The 27,360-nt window shown below is 46.3% G+C and overlaps 2 protein-coding genes across 2 annotated transcripts in view; both read right to left on the reverse strand.

Annotated features, from left to right (window-relative positions):
- Window positions 1-8,038, reverse strand: part of LOC144134445 (papilin-like) — a 59,111-nt gene extending 51,073 nt beyond the window's left edge. The window contains exons 1-4 of the mRNA XM_077667358.1: window positions 8,016-8,038; window positions 5,655-5,724; window positions 2,731-2,927; window positions 2,139-2,199 (exon numbers count right to left, since the gene is read on the reverse strand). Of these exons, the coding sequence (XP_077523484.1) occupies window positions 2,139-2,199; window positions 2,731-2,927; window positions 5,655-5,724; window positions 8,016-8,038 (351 nt within the window). The remainder of the gene's footprint in view (window positions 1-2,138; window positions 2,200-2,730; window positions 2,928-5,654; window positions 5,725-8,015) is intronic.
- A 17,409-nt stretch (window positions 8,039-25,447) lies between these two features.
- The window catches only part of LOC144133128 (ribonuclease T2-like), a 44,088-nt gene continuing 42,175 nt past the window's right edge, over window positions 25,448-27,360 (reverse strand). Inside the window, exon 10 of the mRNA XM_077665989.1 lies at window positions 25,448-25,795. Within this exon, the coding sequence (XP_077522115.1) occupies window positions 25,640-25,795 (156 nt within the window). The 3' untranslated portion in view covers window positions 25,448-25,639. The remainder of the gene's footprint in view (window positions 25,796-27,360) is intronic.

Genomic DNA, 27,360 nt, shown 5'->3' on the forward strand with positions numbered 1-27,360 from the left:
ATGCTACACATAAAAGGAATGCCTCAGTGTCCCCAAAGAAAACGATTTTGTCGCAAATATTTCTAAGAGAAAGCCGGACAAATGTGATACAATAATCAAGCATCTGATAATAAAAAAAACAGCCGTCAGGTTTCCGATCGTGTCTCATCTGAAGTGTAATCAGTGTTCCTATACTACGGCACTGCAGCGAACTTCATTATAAACATTGAACGGTCGTGCGCAGTCGGTACCTGGTCCTAAGGCACCGGCGCAGCGAGGAGGCCGATCTTATCGCCACCGCGCATCATCTTTCTCCTAGCGACGTTCCACTCACTCTGAAGGGCGTCCGTACGGTGATCCATGATCGCCGCAGTCAACAACACCTGGACCCGCGCATGGCGTAAGGAGAGCGTATTGGCGTCATTGGCATGCGATGATCCTTATAATGCGCGATCCTTCTAATACAATCGTTCTAATGACCCTGGGAAAGACGGGTGCGCCACGGACTTTCGCTCAGCAACCCGTGCAGTGATTGCTGTGCAGTGGAGACAGTGGAGAACCTGGAGAACCTGGAGCTCCTGCGCAGTGTCGTTTTTGCAGAGCCGCGTCGCGAGATGCTCTCAGCGCACAGGGCGCTGGGCAGCATCCCGGGCAGTCTCAAGGCAGCCCTGTGGCGGTGCGGCAGTGTGCGCACCCGTGACAGAAGAATGGTATGCGTCTGCCGATTCATCGGGGAGGCGAACTTGACTTCCAGCTCACTCATCGCTAGATAGCGGGCGCGTGATGTGAACGCTTCGTGTGTGCTATTTAGGACGATATGCGGCCGGGCGACCCACCCCGGCAGCTGGTGTAGTGTTTAGCGACAGGACGCTACGTCCGCGCGGCTTTCTGCATATTTTCATGTGCATATTCATGTGCATGCGGCATATTTTCATGTGCAAATATGAACCAAGGGGCAGCGGTTATCTTGCATTCGCATTATATGCCCTGCCCAAGCCCATTTATTCCTCATGATTTCGACTAGGATGTCATTAACCCGTGCGTTTGTTCCCTCACCCACTCGGCCCGCTTTCGGTCTCTTAACGTTACACCTATCATTATTCTTTCCATGGCTCGCTGCGTTGTCCTTAACTTAAGGTGAACTCTTTTCGTTATCCTCCACGTTTCTGCCCAGTAGATGAGTACCGGGTAAGATACAGCTGTTGTACGCTTTTCTTTTGAGGTATATTGGTAACCTGCCGTGACCTGAGGGACCCCGCCATAAGCGCTTCACCCCATTGTTATTCTTCTAGTTATTTCCCTCTCATGATCCGAATCAGCTGTCACTACCTGCCCTAGCAGGTAGCAGGGACGGCAGAAGGTTAGGTGGGCGGAGGAAATTAGGAAGTTTGCAGGCATAGAGTGCGCGCAGGTGGCAAAGGACAGGGTTATTTGGAGATACATGGGTGAAACCTTTGCCCTGCAGTGAGTTTAGTCAGCCTAATCATCACGATGATATACAGTGTTGATTTTTATATCGAATACGCATGACACCGTATGTTTTTTTTATAGTTTTTGTTCATGATTGGTCTGAGGCCATACACATGAGCTTGAAGGAATGAAAATCTACGCTGGCAGCCCAGTCGAAAAATAAAACAGAGCCGATCCGAGAATACATGAATTTTCGTTGCCCTATAGTTACAACAAATTTTTCTGTAGTATTGCGAAGTTATCTGTCTTTGAGACAGAACTCCTCTGCCGTTACGACAGGAGGCTGCTCCATACTGCAAAAGCTCTTGTTGTCACTACAAGAATTTCTGTTAAGTCCCAAAGTACAAGAGTAAAATCTGTTGTGACAACAGAAACTGTTCTGTTGTGCTTTTTGATAGGAAGAAGGCTCTTATGCTTACTACGGCCATCTTTCGGCTCTAATGAGACGCCTATGGATATCTGAGTTTGAGCAGAACGGTCTGGCAATGTGAACAGGCATCAAACCCACGAAGCTTCAAGGTTGAAAGCAAACTCTTCCAAGCACAATGCTTCGATAGAAGAACACGACGAAAGGGGTGAGGTTTTACGGGGTTATGCATTAAAATCTTTGAAAGAGCAGGACTGCCGTGGAGACAGTTATGACATTCATTTTCAATTTAAGGACTGGTGAATGAGTAAACTACACTTACTTCGACATTGCAGGAGAAGTACCTCTTGGAGGGACCCACGCATCCCTGCGATCCGTCAGCCCTACAGAAACCAGAAGAAAGCGAAAACTGCACCCAATTTCCTGACCTAACCGAGGCGTTCTTGAACATGACATGAAACGTCAAGTATTTTATGTCAAGATGTAAACTTGAAACCATCATGATGATGATAGGGTCTTTTTTATACCAGGCACAATTTAAAGACTACAGGGATGTCTCAGCTGTCCGACAACAAAAACGCTAGACATAAATAAGTCCCTAAATGCTGTTCGTGTCACACAAGCATTTTACCTAATTTATAGAAAGCTACAATTTCTGCCTTCACATGCGCATCTCCCCAATTAAATTCTCAGTTATCATCCTGTAAAGTGGAGGCGCCGATGCTGCTCGTTAAAAGGTCTGGTAGTGTGTGTGTGTGCGTGTGTGCGTGTGTGTGTGTGTGTGTGTGTGTGTGTGTGCGCGCTAAATTACATAACTTAGAGTATTCTACACAGCCCATACTATGTCGTGTCGCTTTGCACATCAATCAATTATACAGAGTAGGAGAAAATACATCCTCGCTTCGTGTTGGTACCTGATTTCTTCGCAGACCCTGGTCTGGTAGGCAACTCCGCCTCCGCACGTCCTGGAGCAAGCGCTGCTGGGCGTCCAGGGGCTCCAGGACCCGGACCCCTGGTACGAGTCCGGGTTCAGGCCCAACGCCACGTTCTGCAGAGACTGGCGGTGGTGATGGCGCCGCTGGCGGCCGTGGTGGCCATGGGGACGGATGCGCTGCGCAGTACAGAGAAGAAGAGCAAGAACGTAATTGTCATCGCGGTCAGAACAAGAAAAAATGTCCCACAAGGGACGTGTGCACCAGACCAATATGAACTTGCAAGGACCCTTAAAGTATATCGCGTATAGGGTTTAGCACCGCAGCGATGGCCTAATGGTTTGAGCACCCGGCTCACATGTGGCAGGCGCCTGGCTCGATCCCCAGTGCTGCCGTGTACCCACATGTGAATCAAAGGATACAAGCTTGCTCCTGGCGTGATGCTCGAACTCACTAGGGTGAAATGCTTAGAAAATGAATTTCTGACTTCACCTTGAGAAGAATAAAAATACTTTGTGTAATGGTGTTTTTTGGTCTCAGATGTCCTTGCAGCATAAAAAATCACACTCATCATCTTATAGAGCTATAGCGTTTCTTTATCCCGCTCATATTGCGCTTCATTTCGGGGGATTTCTTGTTACATTTGCAGTCTCTTCGTAAATGAAATCACATTAGAATGTGCGTGGCTACCATTCACAGTTCAGCGGCATGATACAATGGGATACGTGGTGTGCTATAGCCCGTTTTGGGAATGACATCGCCGTGAAAGTATGTAAGTTGTAACTTGTTAGTATGTAACAATAAAATTGGAGGGGACACTTCAGCTCTGATTTAAGGGAATGGTGCTATAGAGTTAATGGGTGAAATTGGTATTTCTCTACTTGACATTCATAGATCCCTCGATGTCCTCATATCACTCCTGGCGCATGTCAGTCCACCTAGGGATCTTTAACGTGCACTGACATCGCCCAGCCCACAGGCGCCTTAGCGTTTCGCCTCCATCGAAACGCGGCCACCAGAGTTCGTACCCGACTATGGCGGCCGCGTTACGATGAAGGCGAAACGCTAAGGCATCCGTGTGCTGTACGATGTCAGTGAACCTTGAAGATCCCCATGTGGTCGAAATTATTCCGGAGCCCTCCACTACGGCACCTTTTTCTTCCTTTTGTTCTTTCACTTCCTCCTTTATCTCTTTCCTTGGAGCGCGGTTCAGGTGTCCGCCGATATGTGAGAAAGATACCGCGCCGTTTCCTTTCCCTAAAGACCAATTTTCAATTTTCATTCAGCGGTGCTGTGGTTAAGCAATGCGCCACTGCTCTGCGATGGCAGGTGCTGCCTACGGTGGGGCTTGTGCGAACCAAGTTGCCCTTCTCGAGCATCCTCTCGCTACCATTCATTAATATAACTGCCACCTGCCACGGTGGAGAATTTGGTCACAATGCAGTCGACAGGTTATGATGGCACCACAAGGTCATGTGACCTAGGCGGCCCGCCGAGGTTGATTCTACGACGACGTCGGATTTTCTGTAGAACGGGGCCTTAACGCTATCACGAAACGCAGAAAGCGATCGTGTGCAGTGCGATGTCACTGCATGTTAAGCAATTACACGTGGTCTAAATTAACCCGGAGCCCTCCACTATCACCTCTCTGATAGCTCATGTGCCGTTACGGGATTTCAGACCCCGCAACTCAGAATTAATCTTATTCTCCTTGCTAAGCCGCCACGGAGACAAGTGGTTATGGCTCTCTGCTACTGAGCACGAAGAGATGCGATCCCATCACGGCCGCGACCTCTAATCTTCGATGGAGGCGAAACGCGAAAGACGCCCGTTAGTTGTGCTATGCAAATGAAGATTAAAGAACCCCAGCTGGGAGAAATTATTCCGGAGCCTTTAACTACGGCGCCACTTCCTCTTTTCTCTGTATTTTTGAAAAAAATTGCTTTTCAGAAAAAAAAGGGGGGGGGGGGCTTAGTAACTGTGTCACATCTCGGTGGACTAGACTTAAACCAATGCGGCACTGACGTGATATGGAGCCGGGTCAAAGCTAACCATGGACTGCCGATTTATACTGGAGACATTTACTAGCGCATCACAGCGATTCCGATTGACCGTGCGGGTTGCAACCGTAATCAGCATCGTCATTGCGGCCATTGAAAAATAGTTTCTAGATGCGCGAACGCCTCGTTTTTTCTTGCATTCGGTCTTTGACTTCATGCAGTTGAGCAGAAAACAAAATTCTCGAGACAGCGAAGTTAGACAAGGGAAGCAAACGGAGCACCGTGGGTCCAGCATGAAAGGAAAAAAAACAGTTGGTTCTGAACAAAGTAATCCTTGAAATAATTGTTTCAATTATCGCTGAACACCTCAACCGCGCCCCGAGGGAACGCGTAAAGGAGGAAGTGAAAAAAAAGATTAGAAAGACGTGTTTGATAATTTGGTCGACGTAGGAATCTTTAAATTGCGTGGACACTGAGCAGCCAACAGGTCCTTTTAGAAGAACGTGTGGAAAAAAAATAGCGGTTTTTGAGGAAGGTAAATGGCGCAGTAACTGTCTCAATCCTCGCTGGACATCGCAACCGCACCGTGATAAACGTTCATTAGACTTTGATTAAAGAAAAGGGTCAGTCACTGTCTGACTTGCCAATAGACACCTCTACTGCGCTGTGAGAGAAGGGGTGAAGCGGGGAGTGAAAGAAGGGAAAGAAAAAGGCTTCGTAGTGAGACTCTGAAAGAATTTCGTCAGAAACATTTCGACCACCTAGAGATCTTTAACGCGCATAGAAATCACATATAGTACGACCGCCTTCCGCGTTTCGCCTCTATCGAAACGTGAAAAAGTTGGGGAAAAGGCGAAAGCGATTGAAAAAGAGAGAGAGAGAGAGGAAGATAGGTTGCTAACTTACGTGACTCCTGCCATCTGCCGGGGAGACTAGCAGCAAGAGGTAGGCTGCTAGGAGCACAGCTTCCCAACTGCTGCAGAGAGGGGAAGAGAAAACGATATCGTTGAAAGACCAAAATTTTAGGCAGGGCCTTGAAATAAATATCAGATTTTAAGGCAAAAAAAAAACTGCCACGAATTAGATCCCCTTCTCTATTCGTGGTCCCACTATAGAGACTGCCGGACCCTGCATGAGCGTGTAATTCCCCGCCCTGGTTCCTTGGACACACGAAGTGACAGGTAAGAGGTCAGAGTTCAAAATCCGACCATAAAGAACGTTTTGAAGGCAATTGACTACGCCGCCTCGATTTTCACGGCTTGAATTCCGTCGCCGAGAAGACGAACGTCCCTTTTCTGTCAGTACTGGAAGCCGAGGCAGCAGCGAGTCTTTGATCATCGACCCTTGTTTTGAGGTTTTGAGGGAAAAAAAGCGCAGTAATTATCTGACATCCGGGTGGACACCTCAACCGCGCAATGAGGTAAAGAAGGAAGGCTGGATTTAAAGGAGAAAGGTGCCGCAGTGGAAGGCTGAGAATTAATTTCCACCAATGGCTGATTTTCAACATCTACTAAGATCGCACAGCACGCAGGCGCCTTTTGCGTTTCGCCTCTTCCGAAAACCTGCCGCCGTGGTCAGGTTCGATCAAGGGTCCTCGGAATCAGCAGCCAACCCCCTAATGTTAAACGCTGCGCTTATAATTAGATTAATGCCGACAAGCGTGGGACTAGTCGCTTAAAAGTGCGGTTTCGCTCTTGGTTGGACCTCTTCTCCGGTGGGCTCCACTTCAGTGGGAAAACAGGCGGAACACTCGCTACATGCGGATTAGGCTTAATCATACTTATCAGTTCAATCAAGACAGAAGAGTTTTTCTAGTAACTATGGTGCCGAAGCCAGCACCTCGAAAATGAAGTCACTTACTATTTGTACACCCCAGAAGGTTGGGCAAGTTGGTGTTACATTGTTTTTCAGCAGCGCGGGGGACAAAGGACGAGACAAGTGCTGGGAGTTAACGCTAAGTTCTGGGAGTTATCGTTAAATCTCGCTAGCAACTATATATGTTCGTGCAGGAACAGGCGCTCATAAAGTCTTCTGGTGAGGCATCAGTTCCTGCGAAGCGTCGCACGGAAAGCGCAGTTTGATGCTTTCAATGCATTACGTTTCGATACAATGGTCACATAGCAGCCACGGATTCTAGCAGACAAAGATGTGCCTTGCAGGATGCAAGGTTGTCCCACTAGTGAGCTTACAACTCTGTAACTTGTAGCTGCTCACGTACTCGGTCTACACAGCAGGCTTGCCGTATTTCAGCGCTGAAGCACGTCGCGTTCGAATGTGGTGTGAACTTGGAGCATAGCTCGAAATATCTCTCGCCAATTGCACAGTACGCATTGTCCCTTTGCAGAGAATGGAATAGTCCGTGGTAGCTCAGCAGAGACCGATATGCATGTCACAAAATATTGCCGCATTCTCTATGCCCACTGACCGTAATTATTTTGGGCAAGAAGACGCAAAGCAGTGTACTGTTTAAAGGTCAGTCACGGCAGTTTTGTCTAACCAGTTAAAAAGTAATCAGTAAAGATTGATTCTGTGGCTGTATGGCTAAGTTGATGTTTGTCCGGCAGCAACACATGCTTTGATTCGCGTGAAAATTCAACTTCAAAATTTTCCCGTCCCACGGTTTATACTGACTACGCTTACACCGAAAAGCAATCGGGGATAAACGCATTGAACCCCCCCCCCCCCCCACCCCATTTTGGACAGCGTAGACTTTTATGCGTGGTTGACAGCTTTGTTGACAGCATTTCTTGACCCGCCCTAATAATAACCACACAATATCTTCACTGGCGCCCAGAGATAGAGTTTTGCACTCTTCATTTCTTTAAGTCAAATATGAGACCGCGGTAAAGCTGAGGTACAAACAGAATGTATTCTTTTCAGAAGCGAAAAGATCTCGTCCCAGAAAAAATTGGTAGAAATGCGAATATTCGCGAGTCCAACCAATTAAGGCTCACAGTATGTTTCGCGTACGTCATCCATTGCACATATTACGTTCCAGACCACCTTTCGTGATTATGGAAGCTGTTCACACATGAGAGCGTGCACTATACGAATACTACACTTCTTCGTGACAGTGCCGCAGTTCACGCAACTGCCAATTAACCACGCACACTCGTGAGGCGTCGGGTTCACGTATCCACTGCACTCGCTTAAGTGAGAGGCGGAGTCTCAATAGAAAGGACATGCCACGCAATTGCAGAACGGGATTTAAAAACAACACCACTAAAAGTGAGAAAAATGTGGGCGCAGAAACTCGGCAAAACTTACGCCTGGGGTCTGGAAGTTGCCATATTCGACTTGCTTGCGTAGTCGGGAAGAGAGTGTATGGCTTTGTCTAGTCGTCTTTAAGGACAAACAAAAATGAAGACGACCACCTAACCACCGCTTCACTTAAAGGGAAGGAACAACACGCATGAGAGAACTAGGGGCGACCTTAAAGAACGTTTTAAGTGGCACAAAGGTGACGATGTGAACGCACAAAACAAGGGACGAGACACTCATGGCCTCTGCGGGAGATCCGCACTAAACTAGTCGACAAAAACAGCCGTTCGCATAGGAATAGAGGGTTGCTCCATCTTTTTGCCCCCCCCCCTCCCCCACGCCTTCCCCCTTTGAGATCATCCTCCCTTGTACCCTCCTCCAGTGCCTCCTCTCTGACCTCGGCATTACGAGCGCGAAACACCCTATCTTTCTGCACTTCCTGTTCCACGTGATGCATTACGTCGCATCACCGAGCTCATTCTCTTCTCCTCGGCTCCTGTAATCTCTCCCTACGGCAGCACAGCTAATTTCTGCAATTTCACTTCTCCCTGGGACCTACATTTCTCTCATCGCATCTGCTGTTGCTGCGGGACAGTGCCTTACTCACGAGAGTTTTCTTCTCTTCAATCTTTATCGAGCCGACGAGACAATGTCAGACTATAACAAAGATGGCAGTCATGTATAGGCTACGGTAATGTCGGTTAAACGAGCGCCACCCATTGCCCAGATCGCCCGAGAAATTTCATCTTCTCATTTCTTAGCTGACGGCAAAGCAGTGTCGCCATTTCGTCGTAGATTGATAATTCCTATTCGCAGACGGGCCCAGTTGTGCTCTAGCAGGACACTGACACTACGCAATATCTCCGTAACCGTCGCTGCTACTAGCTTGATTTGGGCAAAACTGGCAGAGCTTCGAAAAAGGAGCCGGTCAAATTGTTAAGTATGGTACAGGGCCTAGAGAGGCAAATCAGAGCAAGGGATCCAATTATATTCATAAAGAGATCTAAAGCAGTGTTCAGCACTCTCATAAGGGAACAACAGTTTACCATACGGATAGAAGCTTTGGATGCGTTAAGGAAATACATCAGTGCAGGGAGTTAACAGAGATCCGGACCCAGAGAATGAAAAAAATTCATAGGGGCACTTAATTGGGTTATGTGTTGGAAATACGGTATCATTACAAGCTGTTGATGCCTTCAACCCAAGTTAAAACACCTCCTCTAGCCAAAACACTCTCCTCCAGGCGACATTGTGACGTTAACTCCATCTAGTCAATGAAATAATTTTTTGACCGACGGAACATTTTTTTCTTCATTAGGTTTCTAATGCTGCCGCATTAATAACTAGGAAAACAAACATGGGGTAAAGCGCAATTGGCAGGCGCTATTTGATTCTGAATATTAGTTTAGCAATATCTTTCAGGAGGAAATTATATAATGGCTGTATCTCACGGGTACAAACCGACGGGACAGAAAAGATGAGGCTTAGAAAAGCATTGGAATTAAATTGAGGGCAACGCAGCGAGCAACGGAAGGAGAAGGATAGGTCTAAGATTAGCGGACAGGAAATGAGCAGAATGGGCCAAAGAAAAAACGCGAGTTGTAATATCCTAATCAGAATAAAGAAGAAGAAATGGGCACGGGTGGAACATATGACCAGTGGTTCCTTAAGGCAACGTAGTGGGTTCCGAGAGAGGGCAAGACGCAGGAGTCGTCAGAGTCAGGTGGGCGGGCGATATTAGAAAGCTTGCTAGAGTAACGCGGGCCCAGATGACATCATCATCATCATTATCAGCCTGACTACACCCACTGTAGGGCAATGGCCTCTCCCATGTCTCTCCAATTTATCCTGTCCTTTACCAGCCGCATCCACCTTATGCCTGGCAACTTCTTAATCTCATCCACGTAGCTAACCTTCTGCCGCCCCATGTTGCTGTTGCCTTCTCTTGGAATCCACTCGGTTACCCTTAAGGACCAGCGGTTATCTTGCCTTCGCATTACATGCCCTGCCCAAGCCCATATCTTCCTCTTGATTGCTACTAGGATGTCATTAACCCGTGTTTGTTCCCTCACCCACTCTGCCCGCTTTCGGTCTCTTAACGTTACACCTATAACTTTTTTTGCATAGAAGGCATAGGCCAGGGCTAATTGGAGGGGCATGGAGAGTCCTCTTTCGTGTATCGGACGTAGTTATACGAGTACTAATGATCACGATGGTGGTATGAAAAAAAAGCCATTGGAGGGTCAGTGACGCAACAAAGACGTGATTGCGAAACTGGGGAAGAAGAGATAAAGAAAAGCCTTTTGAAGGCGCTAGTAAATCACGAAAAACGTTCAAGAGCCGGATCTGCAGGCCGGGACATTCTGCTTCTCTCTTTTTTTCTGAGACGCGGAACGGTTCAACAAACTCCGGCGCGCTTCCGGTCAGAACAGAAAGATGCCCGAGACACTTCCGCTGGTGTAACAGTTTCAGAGCGTAGCCTGAAATACAATATCAGCACTTTTAGTTGAGTCTAATCCAGAGAGCCAGGTGGAGAAATTTGCCGAAAAGCCACAGTAAGGCTAATGGCGCCTGTACATTTACACCACCACAACCAGCACCTTGAATCCAATCTGAGCTTACAAGTGTGCAAAGTATGTACTTAACTAGCTGCTCGGCCACGATTGGTTTTGCGTGCAGGCATCGGGTTTCATTACAGGGCTATGGGCAGCTGGGTTGTCTCACCCGGCTTGAAGGTGATACCGTAACAGTACAACTTTACATAACTTTAAAGGAGTAAATTGGCCTAACGCGGTTTATATTTGTAGGAAGGTGAACGAAATATGCGATCTCAACTAACCGATAGTTAACTTTATTACACTTCGTCATTTTCATTGCGAGGGACATCTTTCCGCTTCAGCCTACGCCTTTTGTCCGCATAAAAGATCCTCGGTCCGTGGCCACAGCAGTCGACTGCCCTCAAAGCATACAAGGCACTCTTTGCCTACTTGAGAGCGACTGGATTGAGTGACAAATTGTGATAGCGTTGTGCGTGTGTGTATGTGTTAAGCCTTTTTTCCCTTCTCTCTTCCTCCTTTTAGTCCCCTAATCCCTCTTCCCCAGTGCAGGGTAGCCAACCGGAACCCCTTTCTGGCCTTTCCCTCCTCCTCTTTATCTATCTATCTATATGTCGCTGTTTCTACTGAGTGCCTTTCACTCCATCCCGTCCTGCACTCCAGTGACAACTTCTCCCTCTGAAATTATAGTCTACGTGCCCCAATTCTACCCATCTTCCCTTTGTTAATTTAAGTGCCCTCCTTCCTTGGCTCTCCATCTCCAACGCCCTTCTTCCGAGATACTATTCTTTCTTTCTCAGTTCTCGATCAAACTGCCAAGCCTTGACTCGTGCAACTTCGCGCCTACATTTAGTACTTTAACTGGTGCCCTTATATGACTATTGATCTTAGGCGCCAACGCGCAACGAAAAGTTCATTGGTCCTCGTCCACCAAAAGAAGAGAGATGAACTTCAAGTCGAGCTATACTGCGCATAGCTTGAGAGAGGAGTTAAGCAATGCATTGTTCAGAATAAATCACTGCACCTATTAGGCTTAAAGAGGCTCCAAATCGCATTCTATCAATTCCAAAGCCTGATCTGTTGAACAGGAAGCGACAGCACAAGGGAAACTATCTGCAGTGGAAATCTTTCATACGTGACTTGATGTGAGGAGAGCTATACAAGGCAGAATACTGCTGCTCAACGCTTCCAAGGTTCCTCCTCTCCCTCTGCCCTATTGTGCGGAAGCTAAGTGCCTGAGCTGGCCAGGTAATATGCTCGTGAAATCCCTCTTAGTTGCTCCATTTTATATTTTTTTCTGTCTTGATCGCGTGAGCAAACCATCGGTTCAAAGACGACAGTGTCCCCATTAACATTCAATTTTCTATAACCCTTATCATAGAACCTAGGTTCCTTTTCCCTAAACCCCATGTCACCTTTTCCTGGTGAAGATTATGGGGGTATCCTATAGCTAGCTTTTTCGGCGGTGGTTTGCTTGTGCAACGTTTTCCCCCGGGTTTATTTTCGCCTGCTGGGGCACAAAATTCCCTTTCGCTCTGCATTAGGGTTCTTCATTGTCACAATTTCAGTAGTTTTGGACTAAGCGTGTCAAACTTTCGCGGAGCAGGCTTAGGTGCTGTTATGCTTATATTGGTCACTGCCCACCGCGTCGCCAGCTCAATCTATCGTCAATACTTCCTCATTTCTGACTTTCATTCGCCTTTTTTGAAGCATTGCTTTCTGAGAAGCAGGACGCGTAGATATTTCCAAGCAGCCCACTCAGCTTTCTAAGTTAGCAATATCGATCCAAGTCTAATCCTCCTGGCCATCCAAGACCATCGCACTACTTCAAAAGGGTGGCTACCTCGGCTTGTTTCTTCATAGCTTCACAGGACGGAATAGCCCTAGAAAAAAAAAGACTGGATGTTGAAAGAAAAACACATCAATGGACGTACATATTGTGTTCTTTATTCAGCGTTCTGTTTAGCGCACCATTCCCTCGTGTTAAACCATGGCACAAATAACCAAAGGTTCCCCATGGCCTTATTGCAGTTGTTGTTGACATGCGTTGTCCTGTTTGTCTTCATACCCAGCAATTTCGGACAAATATTTTGAAAATTGGAAAACTGTAAATACTTGTACGGTAATATTCAAGGTAATGGTCCATTCTTGTGATATGTATCAAAATCTTTCCTTTAAAGTGTTTCCGTCAGTCGCATCTAAAAGTTAAGACTCCCATAGAAAACCAACGGCGAACACTTTTGACTATGGCAAGAACGTTCATAGAAAAAAAATTCCAATGCTTCCTTCGAGTGATCTGCAGATATGTTGATTGTTATAGTGAAACATTGCAATACACAAAATATTGCGTTCATAAACGGTTTTCTGCTCAAAAATTCTTTTGTCCAGAATTGCTAGATATGTTCAGATGAATACTTAGCTATTTACCATGATTTCTCGAGTTAACTCTGCACCGTTGGTAGTGTAAAAAATATTAAGAAATTTTTTTGCGTGTCACATGGTTGAAAAGTATTTTCGATGCATTCAGTTCCATTTGCCACACGTCACACAAGACGAATTTTCTTCGAAAGGTTGTTATGTTCCTGCTGGTCTTGAAAACTGGCCACTTGAGGTCGTTTGTACAGTTTCACAGAAACGTATTAGCCCGAAAGCACAAACAATACGTACGTTGAAAGAAGAAAGAAACCACGCGCACGAGTGTTGTGTTCCGCTTTCAATGTCCTGTTTTCGTCGCGCCATTCGCTCGTGCGAAACTGTCGCGCTACCATTATCGCCAGGATGCAAAACTCTTAGTGGGGACATACGAGCTCCGCGTATTCATATCCCTGGTTGTAACGAGCAGAACGTCGCTCTCGTCGCCAGCGCAACATCCTCAAGGCTGAGCAAACACAGTTCCTTTTCACGCCTACACTGGTGCAGGGATCTCTTGCTCACAGCGCAGCAACCCTGCATTGCAGAACATCCTGAACAGTAAGCGCGCGCGCTTACTGTTGGCGCAAGACCTTTGGACGAAGCTCAAGTCTGCTACAAGGAGAAAGAAGGGGAATATTTTCCGCGGTGCCATACGACGCGCTGTGTGCCGAATTGAAGAAAAAAAGGCTGGGGTTCAACGTTGCTTGAACCTAGTTATACGAGCGAAAGCACTTTTAAGCATGGCCTCCATTGTCTAGAATAAAATGTCATTGTCAAGGGTCAAGGTAAGGTACTCAGTGGCCGTATTCATATGATCACGTGATAATACTACCACAGCTTGTGCGTACCACCACGCCGTTAAGTTAGGTTTGACCCTGTGGGGCATTAAAGGTCATTGTCGATGTGGTGCCCACTGTCTCAAGCCAAAGGTCAAGGTCAAAGGTCAGGTACGCAATGGTTATAGTAATATGACCACGTGGTCATACTACCATATTTTTTGCCATACCACCAAGCAGTTAAGTTCGGCTTGACGGTGCGGAGGCATTGAAGGTCATCGTCTCATCCGTATCGAAATCGGAAGTTGTACCCGAGGAATAGGGCTTTGGCTCTGAAATGCGCGGGATAGCAAAGAGTGAAACTAATAAGGAGAAAGAGTTCGTGACCGCGTCCACGGCTGCCCACGGCAGGGTATTTCCATAGTGCGGGCGTTAAATTAGCGGCTTCAGCGCGCCCAGCAGTAGCAGCGACAGCACTCCGCGAGCGCGTGTTCGAGCCACTTTGATGAGGAAAAGGCATTCACCGCTGATGTGAGTAGTGTTGGTTGGGAATGGGGCTGCAACGGTCGCGCCATAGTCCCAAGTGGACATTCGATGCGCGTGCAGAACGGTGTCACGTTGAAAGGCCCGATAAGGGCAAGAGGACAGGCGAGGTGGCCTGACCATCCTCATTATTTTTCACCGCATAGTCCTATCCCCCGAAACATGGATCCAAACCTCCATGCTAACAGGAGACAGGTTAGGGCAGAATTTTATGAGAGGAACATTGGGCATCGGGACAACACAGTCCACACTGATGCCTCCCTATACCCCCAAACACACAAAAAATAGCGCGGTAGCAGTAGTTGTAAATTACCACGGAGAACACATCACAAGCCTCACAGCCGAAGTATCTAACATAGCGGAGGCAGAGGAGATTGCTGTCGCCCTGGCAGCGAATGAAGGATATAGGATATAGAGGCAGAATTAGCAGCACGGCACTCAAGATCCTCAGTAGAGCTCTGCTCCCTGAGGGACGACCAATACACAACATAATCTGGATACCGAGTCACGCAGGGATCAGGGGCAACGAAGGGGCAGACAACCTAGCTCGAGGAATGACCAGCCGAGCAGGAACGTCATTAACCCTGGAGGTGCCCCAGATTAATTGCGGGGACAGCTATTCGAAATTATTAAACCTATATAAGGGGCTAAGATTCCAATACCCCCCACCACATAAAGCATTATCCAAAGAGGAAGCCACAGGATGGCGAAGACTGCAAACAGGCTCCTTCCCAAACTTATACATTTTAAACAAGATGTTCCCCACACAGTATAGCACCAACTGTCCGTGGTGCGGAGCATAACCAAGACTATATCATGTCACATGGGAGTGCGGAAGAAATCAAGCATTTCAAAAACACAAAACACCAAGTGCGGAGCAATGGGAGAGCCGGCTCACCAGCTGCGAGCTAGGGGTCCAAAGGGCCCTCATAGCACACGCAAGCGAGGTGGCCCGACTCAGTGGAGCCCTGGACTAGGGGCCCACCCACGGCCAAGGAGGACCCAAGCTTCAAGACGAAGACTTCGTCCTCTACCGCTACTACTTCCTAAAGGAACCAATAAAATTTTTCATTCATTCATTCACCGCATAGTACATCCTGAAAGGACCACAGAGTGTTGCATAAGGTGTAAGTTTAGCGGAAGAGGATCTCGGGATTTAATTTGACCCTTTTTAAAGTCTTTCTTTTAAGGCGGATATCATCATCCTGATCCCAACTTTGTCGACTGAAAGACAAAGTACTTTTCCCACTGATTCCAATCTGCGGCAGCCATTTATATCCCCGCAGGGTTCCTAACCTCACACATCTACCTGGCTCTGTGCTGTGCCGTGCTTCGTTTATTTCTTTAGGAGATAATGTGGTTTTGTGGAGATGTGTGGTTTTATTTACAAAGAACTGCAGACCAATGCTTTAATCTAGGAGACCATCGACAATCTACGATGCCCATATTTTCCTCCTTTTTCCTCTTTCGGTCATTTTCGTCATTCTTTCGCTCCGCTTTGAGGAGTTCCCACGTATCGCTAACTGTTTCTTCCTCGGCGGTTTCCAAGAGCGATGTGCAAATGTCTGACTTTTTCATCTTCTTCTCTACCTCTATCCCCTACTCTTTGCACAATGACAGCAAATCTGTCCTTAGCAACTTCATTAGATCCATGTTTGCTGCTCTGAGCCTTGACATTGCTGAACAACCGTTGACGTGAGCTACACACACTCGTCTCACTGATCAACTTCCCTCGATTCCAGCAGTTCAGAGCATTAACCCGAACATTTGAAGCCTGGCGAATCTCAAGCAAAGTCCAAGCACTCACCCACAGAAGCAACACCACGCCGCATGGTCGACCCCACCGCTGCCACCAGTTGTTAGATGGGGCTTCTATCTCGTAGCAGGCCACCGGTGTTGGGGGATGGCGCTTCGATCCCACCGCTGCCGCCAGTTGTTAGATGTGGGCCCCTGGTTCGCCTGTGCCGTCTCTCGCCAAGGTCGATGTCCACGGGTTCCGGATCTGGAGTCTGTTGTTATGGGATGACGAAGAGACGAGATGGGCTTCGAGGTGGAGAAGACACTGAAAGGGTTTATTTACACTTTTACATAGTTCGAAAGAGTGACTCGGGAGCTGGTTGATCACATGCCAGATCGCTGCTTAAATAGGGTCCCCAATCCCCAGGACCCTAGTTGGGGAATTTAGTTCATTAAAAATGCGTCGAATCACTGTGATGTCGATCACGTGTCCAGTCTTTAGGATCCGCCATCGAGGACGTCCCCAACAACACACTCTCGCCACTTCTGGCAAGTTATGGTGCGTGCTGTCCCTGCAGCAGTGATGAATATCCCGAAGGAAGCCCCAAGCGGCATCGAAGGTCAATCACCTGATTTGCTTGCATGGATGGACAGTGCCACCGGCTGAACCCTCAAAAGCTTTCATTGAGATTAATTTGCCCAGAAATATTTTCTCTTCGTACTGTCCTGAAACTTTAATTGCACAATCAAAAGACAAATGAAAGGGTTCTCTTACATAAGTTTTACGTGTCTTTGGAAATCATAAGATGGGAAAAAAGGAGTACTTCAAATACACAATACCAAGGACAAATCGCTTCTGCAACCTCTGAGGGGGAAAAAAAACTATATCTTTTTTTTCGGAAGGGCTTGCGGCGCAAGAAACAAACGCGTTATACAGTCAATCATATATAACAGCAATTTCATTTTGTGGCGTACAGCACGCGGGAACAGGATTATAACAGACAATGAAAATGGCGTTTTTTGCGTACAATATTTGAAAGGAAGGAAGCAATCAGGCGTTTCCTCTTAACTTGAAATTGCAGATAAGATTTCAAGTCGTCGTCTACTCCAACGCCTCTGAGAGGTGATGTTTGGTAGACCCCGTTTTGTGTCTCTACCTCGAAGGCCTAACAACGAACAGTTTTAACGGAAGCAAGAACTGCATATTGGTGGAAATCATGGCCTTCTAATAATTTACAAATGCAAAAAACAAGTTTTTTTTGCTACACTGGAACGGATTTGAGTGCTTGGGGTTAATATTTAGTGCTTCTACTTCGACAAGGAAGGCAGGAAAGGCTATTCACATTTGTGTAATAATTATGCTGTGTTGTGCAAATTTGTGTAAAAATTTTAAAGTTACCTGGTTTTGTTTGGTGCAGCCTGCGAGACATTGTGACTTATGGTTACTGCTACAATATTTTTTTTTCTAATTACTTTGGGCATAAAATTGCGTATGAGTATTTGATTCACTTTTTTGTTGTGTTTTTATGGTTATGATTTTCTAACTGTGTTCCTTGTTAACTGTTTTGTGCTGTGTCATCAGTCGGATGTACCAATGAGCGCGAATTATTTGTACTACCCCCTTCCTAAATACTTCCTAAGCACTCTCTTGGCGCAAGGGCTTGTCTTAATGTTTTTACAGACTATAAGGTCATCATTCGTATTTGCTCATTCTGGCGTACCTTGTCTTGCTTCCTCATTGTGTGAACGTGTCGTGTTATGTTTCATGTGATCTGCGTCGATTTTCATTGTAGTAGGGAAAATATCTCTCCTCTATGTTTTCTAAAAGCAAACCCTAATTTTTGTCAGAAACTGCCGGGCTACTTACAGAACTCATATGTCCTTTGTATATGGCAGGCAACTGTAGTGATCGTGCTCTGCGCGCGTAGGTTTTAAACATGTCTACTGCGTTTGGTGAGCGACTTCGTATTGATTCATTGTTGTCAGTCTGGTTTGTGTGTCCAGGTTTTTAAATAAAATGTGGCTTGTAATAAAAATGTGCACTCTTTCTTCTTTCTATAAAAGAAAAAATAAACGAAATTCTGTTGCTGCTCATTGCTCGCCTTTCGCAAACTGACGTACTCTAAAAGAGCTCAAAAACATAGAGCCAATCTCCAATAGCTGCTTCATTCTGGCATTAAGACTAATAGATGATCTTACCGTTAGGTTAACACCTTGAAAATTAAGTGCGACACACGATGCGAGGACGGAGAAAGAAGGCACAACGAACGCTGACTATCTCAAAATTGTTTTGGTTGTTGTTGTTGCCTTTGTGGCATGCCATATACCCACGACGGGGGATTGGTGGTCAGCACTCGCTTCTTCTCTCTTCGGCCTTGTCTCGTGTGTTGCGCTGAATGTCAGGCCGCTCCATCTTTTTTTTTCCAGCCAAGCGACATGCGTGCTGTGACGTCATGTATTTTGTTTTTAATTATGACGCCACTGTTTTGCTGTCCACTCACTTTGAAGATTCTGTTGGCTCCGCATTACACGCCTCCGTCCATTTTGAACCTATGTGCTTTAGTATATAGAAGTTTCGCTACCACTCTACACGAAACTTGGCATGCCCTTCTTTTTTTGTGGCTGACTCAAGCTCCGACGGAAGATCCTGCGTGAACCTAGAGCTCACGCGTTAATTTCCTGCCTCGCGTGTGTCAGGATTTTGCGCAACGGAGGATCACTGTGCGATTACCGAAAGACGTCCGGAGCACTGTGGGCGTGGAACTGAACTCTTCTTGCTCACCATTGAGGGTTGCCTAGAACGGGGTTCCGCTTCCTTCTCGAGGACATGAATATGTGAAGTTCACATTCCCCCGTGCCGGGTTTTCCCGCGTTGCACAAGTGTGTCGTCATTTTTTCGCTACTTAGCTTTCAAACCCACTGGCCAAAAACGCATACTGTCTTCACCACGGGACAAGCAAATAATTTATGGAAGCCTCCAAATCCTAAATGTGAGTTCTGCTCAGCTTATGCGCCCTTATTTTTCTCGCCTCCATTTGTGCTATTCTCGATTCCTGTTCTGCTGTTATGTGACATGCTCTTTCTATTCAGACGCCGTAAACTTAAGAGAGCGTAGTAATTACGCGAACCTGATCTCTGGTAAATGTGTGGTTACTTGGTAGTCGTGTGAACTGCGGCACTGACAAGCGGAAATGGATTGTAGGATCCATACAGCGCATTCAGTTACGTGTGAACAGCCTCTATGTGCATGAAAAGTCGTCTAAAGTATAATATCCGAAATAGAGATCGGAATAGCCATGCTTTATCATGGACTCTTACATGTGATGGCCCAAAGAATTGGAAAAGCGTGCAACGCCGTATCTCTATGCGCCAGAAAAGAAACTGCGTGGTTGGCTGAGGACTTGTTAGGAAAGGCTCACTGGTAAGTCAGGCTTCTCAAAACTTGAAAAGGCATTGTGTCCGTCCTTCAAGACAGTTTCTCCGTCATAGCTCGTAGCTCACAAACGGGACAACCTTGGTTCCTGCAGGCGAAATCTTCCCTATAAAATAAGTGTGTAAAATTACAGGCATTCTGGAGGAACATTTTTTTTTGCCACGTATAAAAAAAACTGTTACTGGAAATAACAGAAACGCGGTCAAGCAAAAAACAGAAATTTTCTGTTTGTGACTGCCGTGGTCTAGTCACGTGCGTTTCTACTAAGGAATAAGCAGCGAATAATGCACCTGAAAACCTTAAAACATTTCGTTTACTTTTTAAGGCCCCGAGTGTAGCAAACTGAAGCATAGAGCCAAATGTTTCGGACCACTAGTACTCTGCGGTGCTGCTTTTGATGCGGAGCTGCACGTTGCAAGATGGCTGCAAAATGAAGAGCGGTGGATTTCTTGCTGCCTCGATTGGTTCGCTTTATTTAGCCGAGTACGATGCGCTGCCCGACATTGGCCATGGCTGCGGCCGACACCTGGTCACCCGGAGCTCGCTCGGCGCCGCTGTCGCCGTCAAGGAGGTCATGGTCAAGTGCACGGACATACGAGGAAAGATGCGCAGCGGTGCAGGGACAGAAAGCTGCTCGCGTAAGCGGCGCACACTGTAAGTTGTTCTATTGCGAATGCGCTACTCCAGACGTACCAAACCCCGAGCCAGAATATTGTCATTTTGTCTCGAGCGCGAATGTAAGGCTCTTAATTGCGCTAGTTGGTTCACGGATTCTCGACGTGGTAACTAGCGCAAAAAAAAAACACACGGATAGACAACGCGGACCCGTAATAAAATATTAGCTGCAGGTCTAGCGAGTGTCTTGCTGGTTCTTTCTATGTTCATGCCCTTTTAATGCTTTAGTTACCATGTCGGAATTCTCGGGAAGTGAAATATTGGTCACACAGTCCCTACCATGGCTGCGATAGAAACGACACTCTACCCGCCAGTGCTGTCCCGCATCGCTTAATTGCTGCGCCACAGCGCTGATAGTGGTATGAGAACTCGCCGTGGTCTATGAATGTTAAGTAAAGAATGAGTGATTCTGCATATATGGGCATTGTTCCACTAAAGATATCACACCATATCCTTAAGGCGAAGCTTAAGTGTCCCTTCCAATTGAAGAATGAACATTTGCTTTCGCATGGTTATTCGGTTTAACTATGTTAAACCTCTACCACTTTTTTTTTTTACCAGATTTCGTTGTGGCCTCCTCTGGAGAAAAAGTAGCTTAGTGAGCGTCCTGGTCGCTAAGCTGTTTGAGGGCACGATTTCACGGTCTTGGCAGTCCCTGTGGCTGGGGCACACGCCTAATTTTGTCCCCAATTTTCAGTCTTTTGGGTGGGAGAAGTCGCTATCGGTGCACGGCGCGATTCACTCCTAAGAAAGTTTTTCATATTCTCAGTCTTTTCACACGTCAATACTAGTGAGCTCTGAAAAGATGCGGATGTAGGTAATTCATTTGTGTTTTTATCATACACCTGAGATGACCCTAATAGTATTACATGAGGAAAGTACAATACATTACACAAAATGAATGGGAAATGAGTGACACTGTGGTTAACGCATAATATTTAATTTGGAGTTTTAAAATGGTATTGAATGTGTGATGCGTGACTTTGCATAGTTTCGCGGAAACATGTGGGTGGCATTAGTGCGGTAACGGGTAGAAATGGCGCTTCAGAGACATCTTCCTGTAGCACGCAGCGCAATGGCGTTCGCATTCGATCGTAGCAAGCTACAAACATTTTTCTGTTTAAAAACTCGAATGCGTGCTTCTTGATAACGTTCTAGCATGTTGTTTTTCACCTACTGTCAGCAGCAAACATGATGTGATTGCTGGCGAACCAATTCATTGTAACGTTGCGTCGCGTCGCAGTCGCCTGGTACGTTCTTACCAGCCGATGAACCATGCACTTACCCTCACGCCTGCAGGCATCTCAGGTGACCGGACGGTGGCGAAATAATTGCTTATGAACACAAGTAACCTGCAAACGTTTTCTGCTTGACATGTTCGCAGCTCAACAGTTGCGATAAACGCCACCTTTGAGAGTGTGGACAAACCATTCAGGTCGTGGTTCTGGGAACGCCCACCAAGGAGAGCAACACGGGCAAGATATGGATGCTCGAGCAGGGCACCTTCCACGACATCAACAGGGCGGTGTATAAATGAAAGGGCAGGTGAGCACGTTCGCTCACTGAATGACCTAAGTGGTGCGCATCTTCCTCAGCACTGCACTGAGTGTTCTGACTGCCCTCGAGCGGCAGAACATTTGCCGCAGGATAGATGCCTGTCCTGCAAAAAGCGTCAACCACGGTTTCATGAGATAAAGATTTTGGGCAAAAGCAAAAATACTAGGGCAAGGGAACTACTGGAGGCATTTCATATAAGAAAGAGAGGCGTATATTGTGTCAGCGATACGTCTGTGAATCTATACAAATCGGAGATGGCATATCTTGAACGGTTCTGTTGATAGTGGTGTGTGTGCCCTGGTATCTGCACGTGATCGCGTTTTTTTCCCTTATATTTGCTGCGCTGCCAGTGAATAATGTTAGATCAAGTTTAGCGCTAGTCCTGTGTGCCTCTGTCTTGTGTTCGTCTTGGTTGCGCTACAGTTCTTTTTGTTACACTGCAGGGCAAATGCCTCTCCCATGCATCTCCAATTAGCCCTGTCCGTTGCCAGCTGTGGCCACCGTATCCCCTCAAACTTCTTGATCTCATCCGCCCACCCCACTTTCTGCCGCCTCCTGCTAGACTTGCCTTCTCTTGGAATCCACTCCGTTACACTTAAAGACCAGCGATTAACTTGCCTTGGCAATACATGCCCTGCCCAAGCCCATTTCTTCCTCTTGATATCGACTAGGAGGACATTAACCCGAGTTTGATCCCCAACCGTCTCTGCCCGCTTCCGGTCTCTTAACGTTACACCTGTTATTTTTCTTTCCATAGCTCGCTGCCTTGTCCTTAACTTAAGCTTAAACCTATTTGTTACTCTCCAGGTTCCTGCCCTACAGGTGAGTACCGCTACTGTACAGGTGTTATATACGTTGCACCGTCTTTGCATCTCACTGTCAAGGAATTTAATTTCCCAAGAATAAGTGTGCGCACACTAGTTTGATAGGCAAAGTAAGTGTATTTTGTTGTTTTCCAGATATGGAGCGTGTATCACCCCTTGGTGAATCGCCACATACGTATTTTATTGTTTTTGTGTGTCGATGCGCATGCTTCTTCTGGTTACCTAGGTTGGCCGTTTCTCGGTTAAACTTGAGTTGTTTGTCCAGCGTTGTCCTGAGTTCTTCTCCTGGTGTCTCGTACTTTCGCTGGTGAAGTAATGCCTTGTACACGTTTCTCTTGAGGGATATTGGGAAACTGCCATTCACGATCTTAGAGAACCTAGCTGCCATAAGCGCTCCACGACATTCTTATTCTGCTAGTTATTTCCCTCGCATGATCCGGATCTGCGGTCACAACCTGCTCTAAATATACGTATCCCCTTACTCGTTCAAGCACACTGGTACCAATTGTGAATTGCTGTTCCCTTATGAGACTGTTGAGCATTACTTTGGTTTTGTGCATGTCAATTTTTTGTTCCACCGTTCTGCTCTGCCTGTCTAACTGATTGATCATGCTTTGCAGTTCATCTACAGAGTCACTTAGCAAGAAAATGTCATCAGCGAATCGCACATTACTTAGGTATGCTCCATTAATTCCAATCCCCAACAGTTCCCAATCTATGCCTCGGAATACCTCTTTTAAACAGGCGATGAATAGCATTGGCGAGATCGGGTTTCGTGACTACCGGCATTGCGGCTGCTAATCGCTGTTTTACAATGTGTGTGCGACTTGGTTGTTGAGCTGCGCAAGCTCGGTTGGTTTTCTTGGGAGACGCAGTTGTTTGAATAAAGTGCAGTTGTTTGATCCATTCGCAGTGTATGTCTGGTCTCTTCTCTGTCCTTCGTCGTTTGACTGGTCTATTTGTTCAAAATACTTCGAAGGTTCCGCACTGAGAAAGAAAGACATACTGTCGGGTAATGGCGTAGATCAAATCAAGGGGGGTTTCCGGTGACTGCATGCCGGCGCCACTCTGCCACGTCAAGCAAAGAGCATTTTCGGCCGCGCTGCGGGTTTCTCGCTCGCACTGACTACGGCGGGTTTTCTGACTGCGGCACGGGTGCGTTAAAATCTTTTGAAGGAGCTACTGCACACGACGAGGATCGTTTCTGGTCTAATTCATGCACCACATTCAAATGAGGAGTTTCATGCCCTAGGTGCAGCTGCTGTGCACGCTTGCACACCAATGAGCACCTGCCTTTTATATAAATCTTAAATCCAAAGCCTTCAGGCCACAGACTTTCAAGCAGCATACCACTCCGGCACTTCGGCATCCGGAACCTTCAAATGTTCACCGAGGAAAGAACAGGATGCTTAAGGGAATAATGGCGCAGCTTCAAGTGGGGAAGACAGCAAGAGAGCACACACACGCACAAGCGCTTGTGCGTCTGTGTGCTCTACTGCTGTCCTCGTCACTTGATGCTGTGCCATTATTCACTTTAGCATGTCTGAACAACTTACCCAATGCCATACGCTTCGTAATAACAGGATTCTTATTTCCCTCCGGAGATTTGGGCTCAGGGTGTGCCGTAACTGCTCGGTTAAATTCATGATTTTTGCAAAACCAGCTTTATAACCCGAACAATTTATCTTACGCTGTAGTTGTTTCCCGAGCTGCTGTGTTCAACCCTTACTGTCCATCAGACGTTAGGTCACTAGGTGTAGGTTACCTTGAAAAGTCCGTGGAAAGAATAGAACTAGTATGGGCGCATACACACATGGTTACGAGCGGTGCTCATTGAACAGTGACGGGCAGAAGGGAAATGAACAAACGATGCAAGCAGCGCTCCAAGGTCGGGCATTTTGTTGAATCGATGGTTTACGTTGGCTTTTTCAGGACAACTAATTTTACCGATGCCACTTTTCAGCGAAAAGAGAGGAGATGTAGCCGGAGCCGGAGCGATTCAGACTGCGGTGTAATTGGATCACATTGAGATTACAATAGACGATGAAAATTGTGCTCTCTTTTTGTGTCATTACTCGTGAAATGTCTGGCCCAAGGAACAAATTAGTGTTTATCCCATGCAGATGATGCGGTGAGTAGACGGAAACAGGTGTTCGCTTCGTTATGGATGTGCTGTCTAAGCAAGTTGGTTTTCCGTGAGTGGTCAATGCTACGCCTTGTTGGGTGATTTCTATGAGATGAGAACAACATGGGCGTTACGCGGCAAAAGTCATAAAAAATGGTGAAATGAACGGTGGCGCAAACAAGGGCACTAACAAGAAAGAGACACCACATGCGCACTCTACCAAATGTTTATTGCACGAAAAAAGTGGCATATTTAAACATTCAGCTCAAGCATGATAATCAGCGCATTATCGCTCCGAACCCAGCACGTGGAATAAAAAGCAGCTACATCAGGATAACAAACAAGAAAACTTTTAGCCCTGCAGATTAAACTAACAGATTCTGGTATAAGGAATTAGAAACCAAAGGAGGAGGCCATCTTTTAGCAAAAGCAGTGTATAACAATCGTAGCAACAACAGAGTCATACATGATAAGCAAAACAGCCAGAAACCAAAAAACAAAAATAAAAAGTAAACAACCAATAACAAATAACAATCGTAGCAAAAGCAGAGTCAAGCATATGCAGCAAAAACAGTCAGAAACCCCAAAGAACGGCAAAAGGATAAACATAAAACCAAAAACAAAAAATTAACAACCGACCTAAACAAGCAACAGACAGCCGCTAGAAATGCAGGGCTGAACAGTTACACAGCACATGACGTCACAAAAAACTGTCAAGAAAGGAAACTTCGTTTACCGAAGAGTTGCTAACACAACTGCTTCCCCTTTTTTGATCATGAGACAGCACGTCCATTGAGCATGGGACAGCCCGCCCTTCATTTGAAAAATTTATGAAGGCTTAATATGCGTGACATGTATGACATCAGTGTGCGAGCGCTGCGAATGTCTCGTGCATCGAACACCGCGTGTGCACCACACTACTGAATTATGCCATCATTACATCACCTGACATCTTCGCACTCACCCTTCTGCACCATTCCGCAGAGTGCAGTGTTAGGCGTGAGAACGACGGTTTTCGCGTTTGAGGTAGTAGTTTGCTGGGCCGCATCCGCCGTTCTTCTGCGGGCATTTGACCGGTTTCAGCGCCTTGTCGACGCAGATGTGGATCTCGGTCAGCACGGATACAGTCTTGCCCTTTAAAGGACCAGTCTAAACGGGGGAATAATTAAAATTACCACCAGCCCAAGCACAGCCGTCGGGTTATTCGTGAACGCTAAATATGTTTCTCCTGCCTTTTTCTCCGAGGCTGTAACGTGGAACAGTCAACACATGAGGGGAATGGTTCGTTGCACCAACGAAACTGTCTACTACCGTTAGCAACGATCACAAGTTGAGGCCAAATTGACGAATGTGTCGAAACGGCAACAGTGTTAGTGTAGCAGCTCTGGGGAAGCCTCAGAAGTGTAAGGGGGAGGAATTCAAATGAGGAAATCATTACAATAAGGAGCTGCCTGAGCGCAGCCACAATGTTAAAAAGAAAAAAAGAAACTAGCAGCTAAATGCTAATTGTAACTGTTCTCTCGTTTGAATTGTACTCCGCATTGGAGGGTTTTCTTCAAGTAAACTATAGTTTGCCACACTGAACAAAATTTGATTCTTTGCTTCTTCGAATGACTGTGGGCAGATCAAAGCGGCCAAACATAGAAGGCATATACTTGCTGACCGCTTGCGAGTCCTATATTTTTTGCAGGCTTTCAACTGTAAGAAACCAATTGGGACGTGGGAAAAGGACACGTAGATGTATCCTACACAGTACTGCACAAAACGACTCAATTAAATGCGGCGAACAAGTTAGGATAAAAAGTTAGGATCTGGCTCATGAATTTGAATGCGACTAAATGTAAGTTTATGCACGCATCCCGGAAACGATCTGACTTGCTCTACTCATATTCGCTAAACAAGACCGTGGTATCGCAAGTTGAATCTTACAGGTATCTTTGCATGGAAATAACAAGTAATCTGAACTGGTCAAAGCACATCAAGTCACTTGCTGCACGCATTTCCAAATCACTAGGCTTCATTAGACGATCTCTCTCATTTTGTCCGCCCACGCTTAGACTAATCGCATATGAAACATTTATCTGTACGAAACTTGAATATGCATCGACTATTTGGAACCCCCCCCCCCCCCCCCCCCAAGTATACCTAATCCTGGCGTTAGAAGCAGTCCAAAACCGAGCTGCTCGTTTCATAACATCCAAATTTGATACTCGGCTGAGCGTTACTAATATCAAATCTTACATTGGTCTAACTCCCCTGTCATCACGACGTAAGATAGCAAGACTTTGCCTGTTTGACAAATTTTATCATAATTTCCCGCAATTACGTGAGAGCCTTATTCTGCCCCTTTTGAAATCCTCCCGACGTTTGTTTAAGTGCAACAGTGTCCAGCGCATTAATGATACCACTAACTCTTTCAATAATTTATTTTTGCCAACTGTTATATCCGAGTGGATTGTACTCCCTGACGGTATTGTCAATGAAACAAACTCAGTAAAATTTAAACGCCTATTGACCGCTTGTGTCTCTCCTCAATTCCTGTAGAAAGCCTTTTTATTTACCTATTTATTGTCTTGGTAATTTCAATGCGTTTACTGTGTTTATTTGTGCTTGCCATTTATATTTGTGTTCTACCTTTGTTACCCGTTATTACCATTTGTTTCCCCTCCCCACTTATGTAATGCTCCATTGGGGCCTTTAAGGAAAAATAAATG

Source organism: Amblyomma americanum, chromosome 5 (assembly GCF_052857255.1).
Source record: "Amblyomma americanum isolate KBUSLIRL-KWMA chromosome 5, ASM5285725v1, whole genome shotgun sequence".
Classification (NCBI taxonomy): Eukaryota; Metazoa; Arthropoda; class Arachnida; order Ixodida; family Ixodidae; genus Amblyomma; species Amblyomma americanum.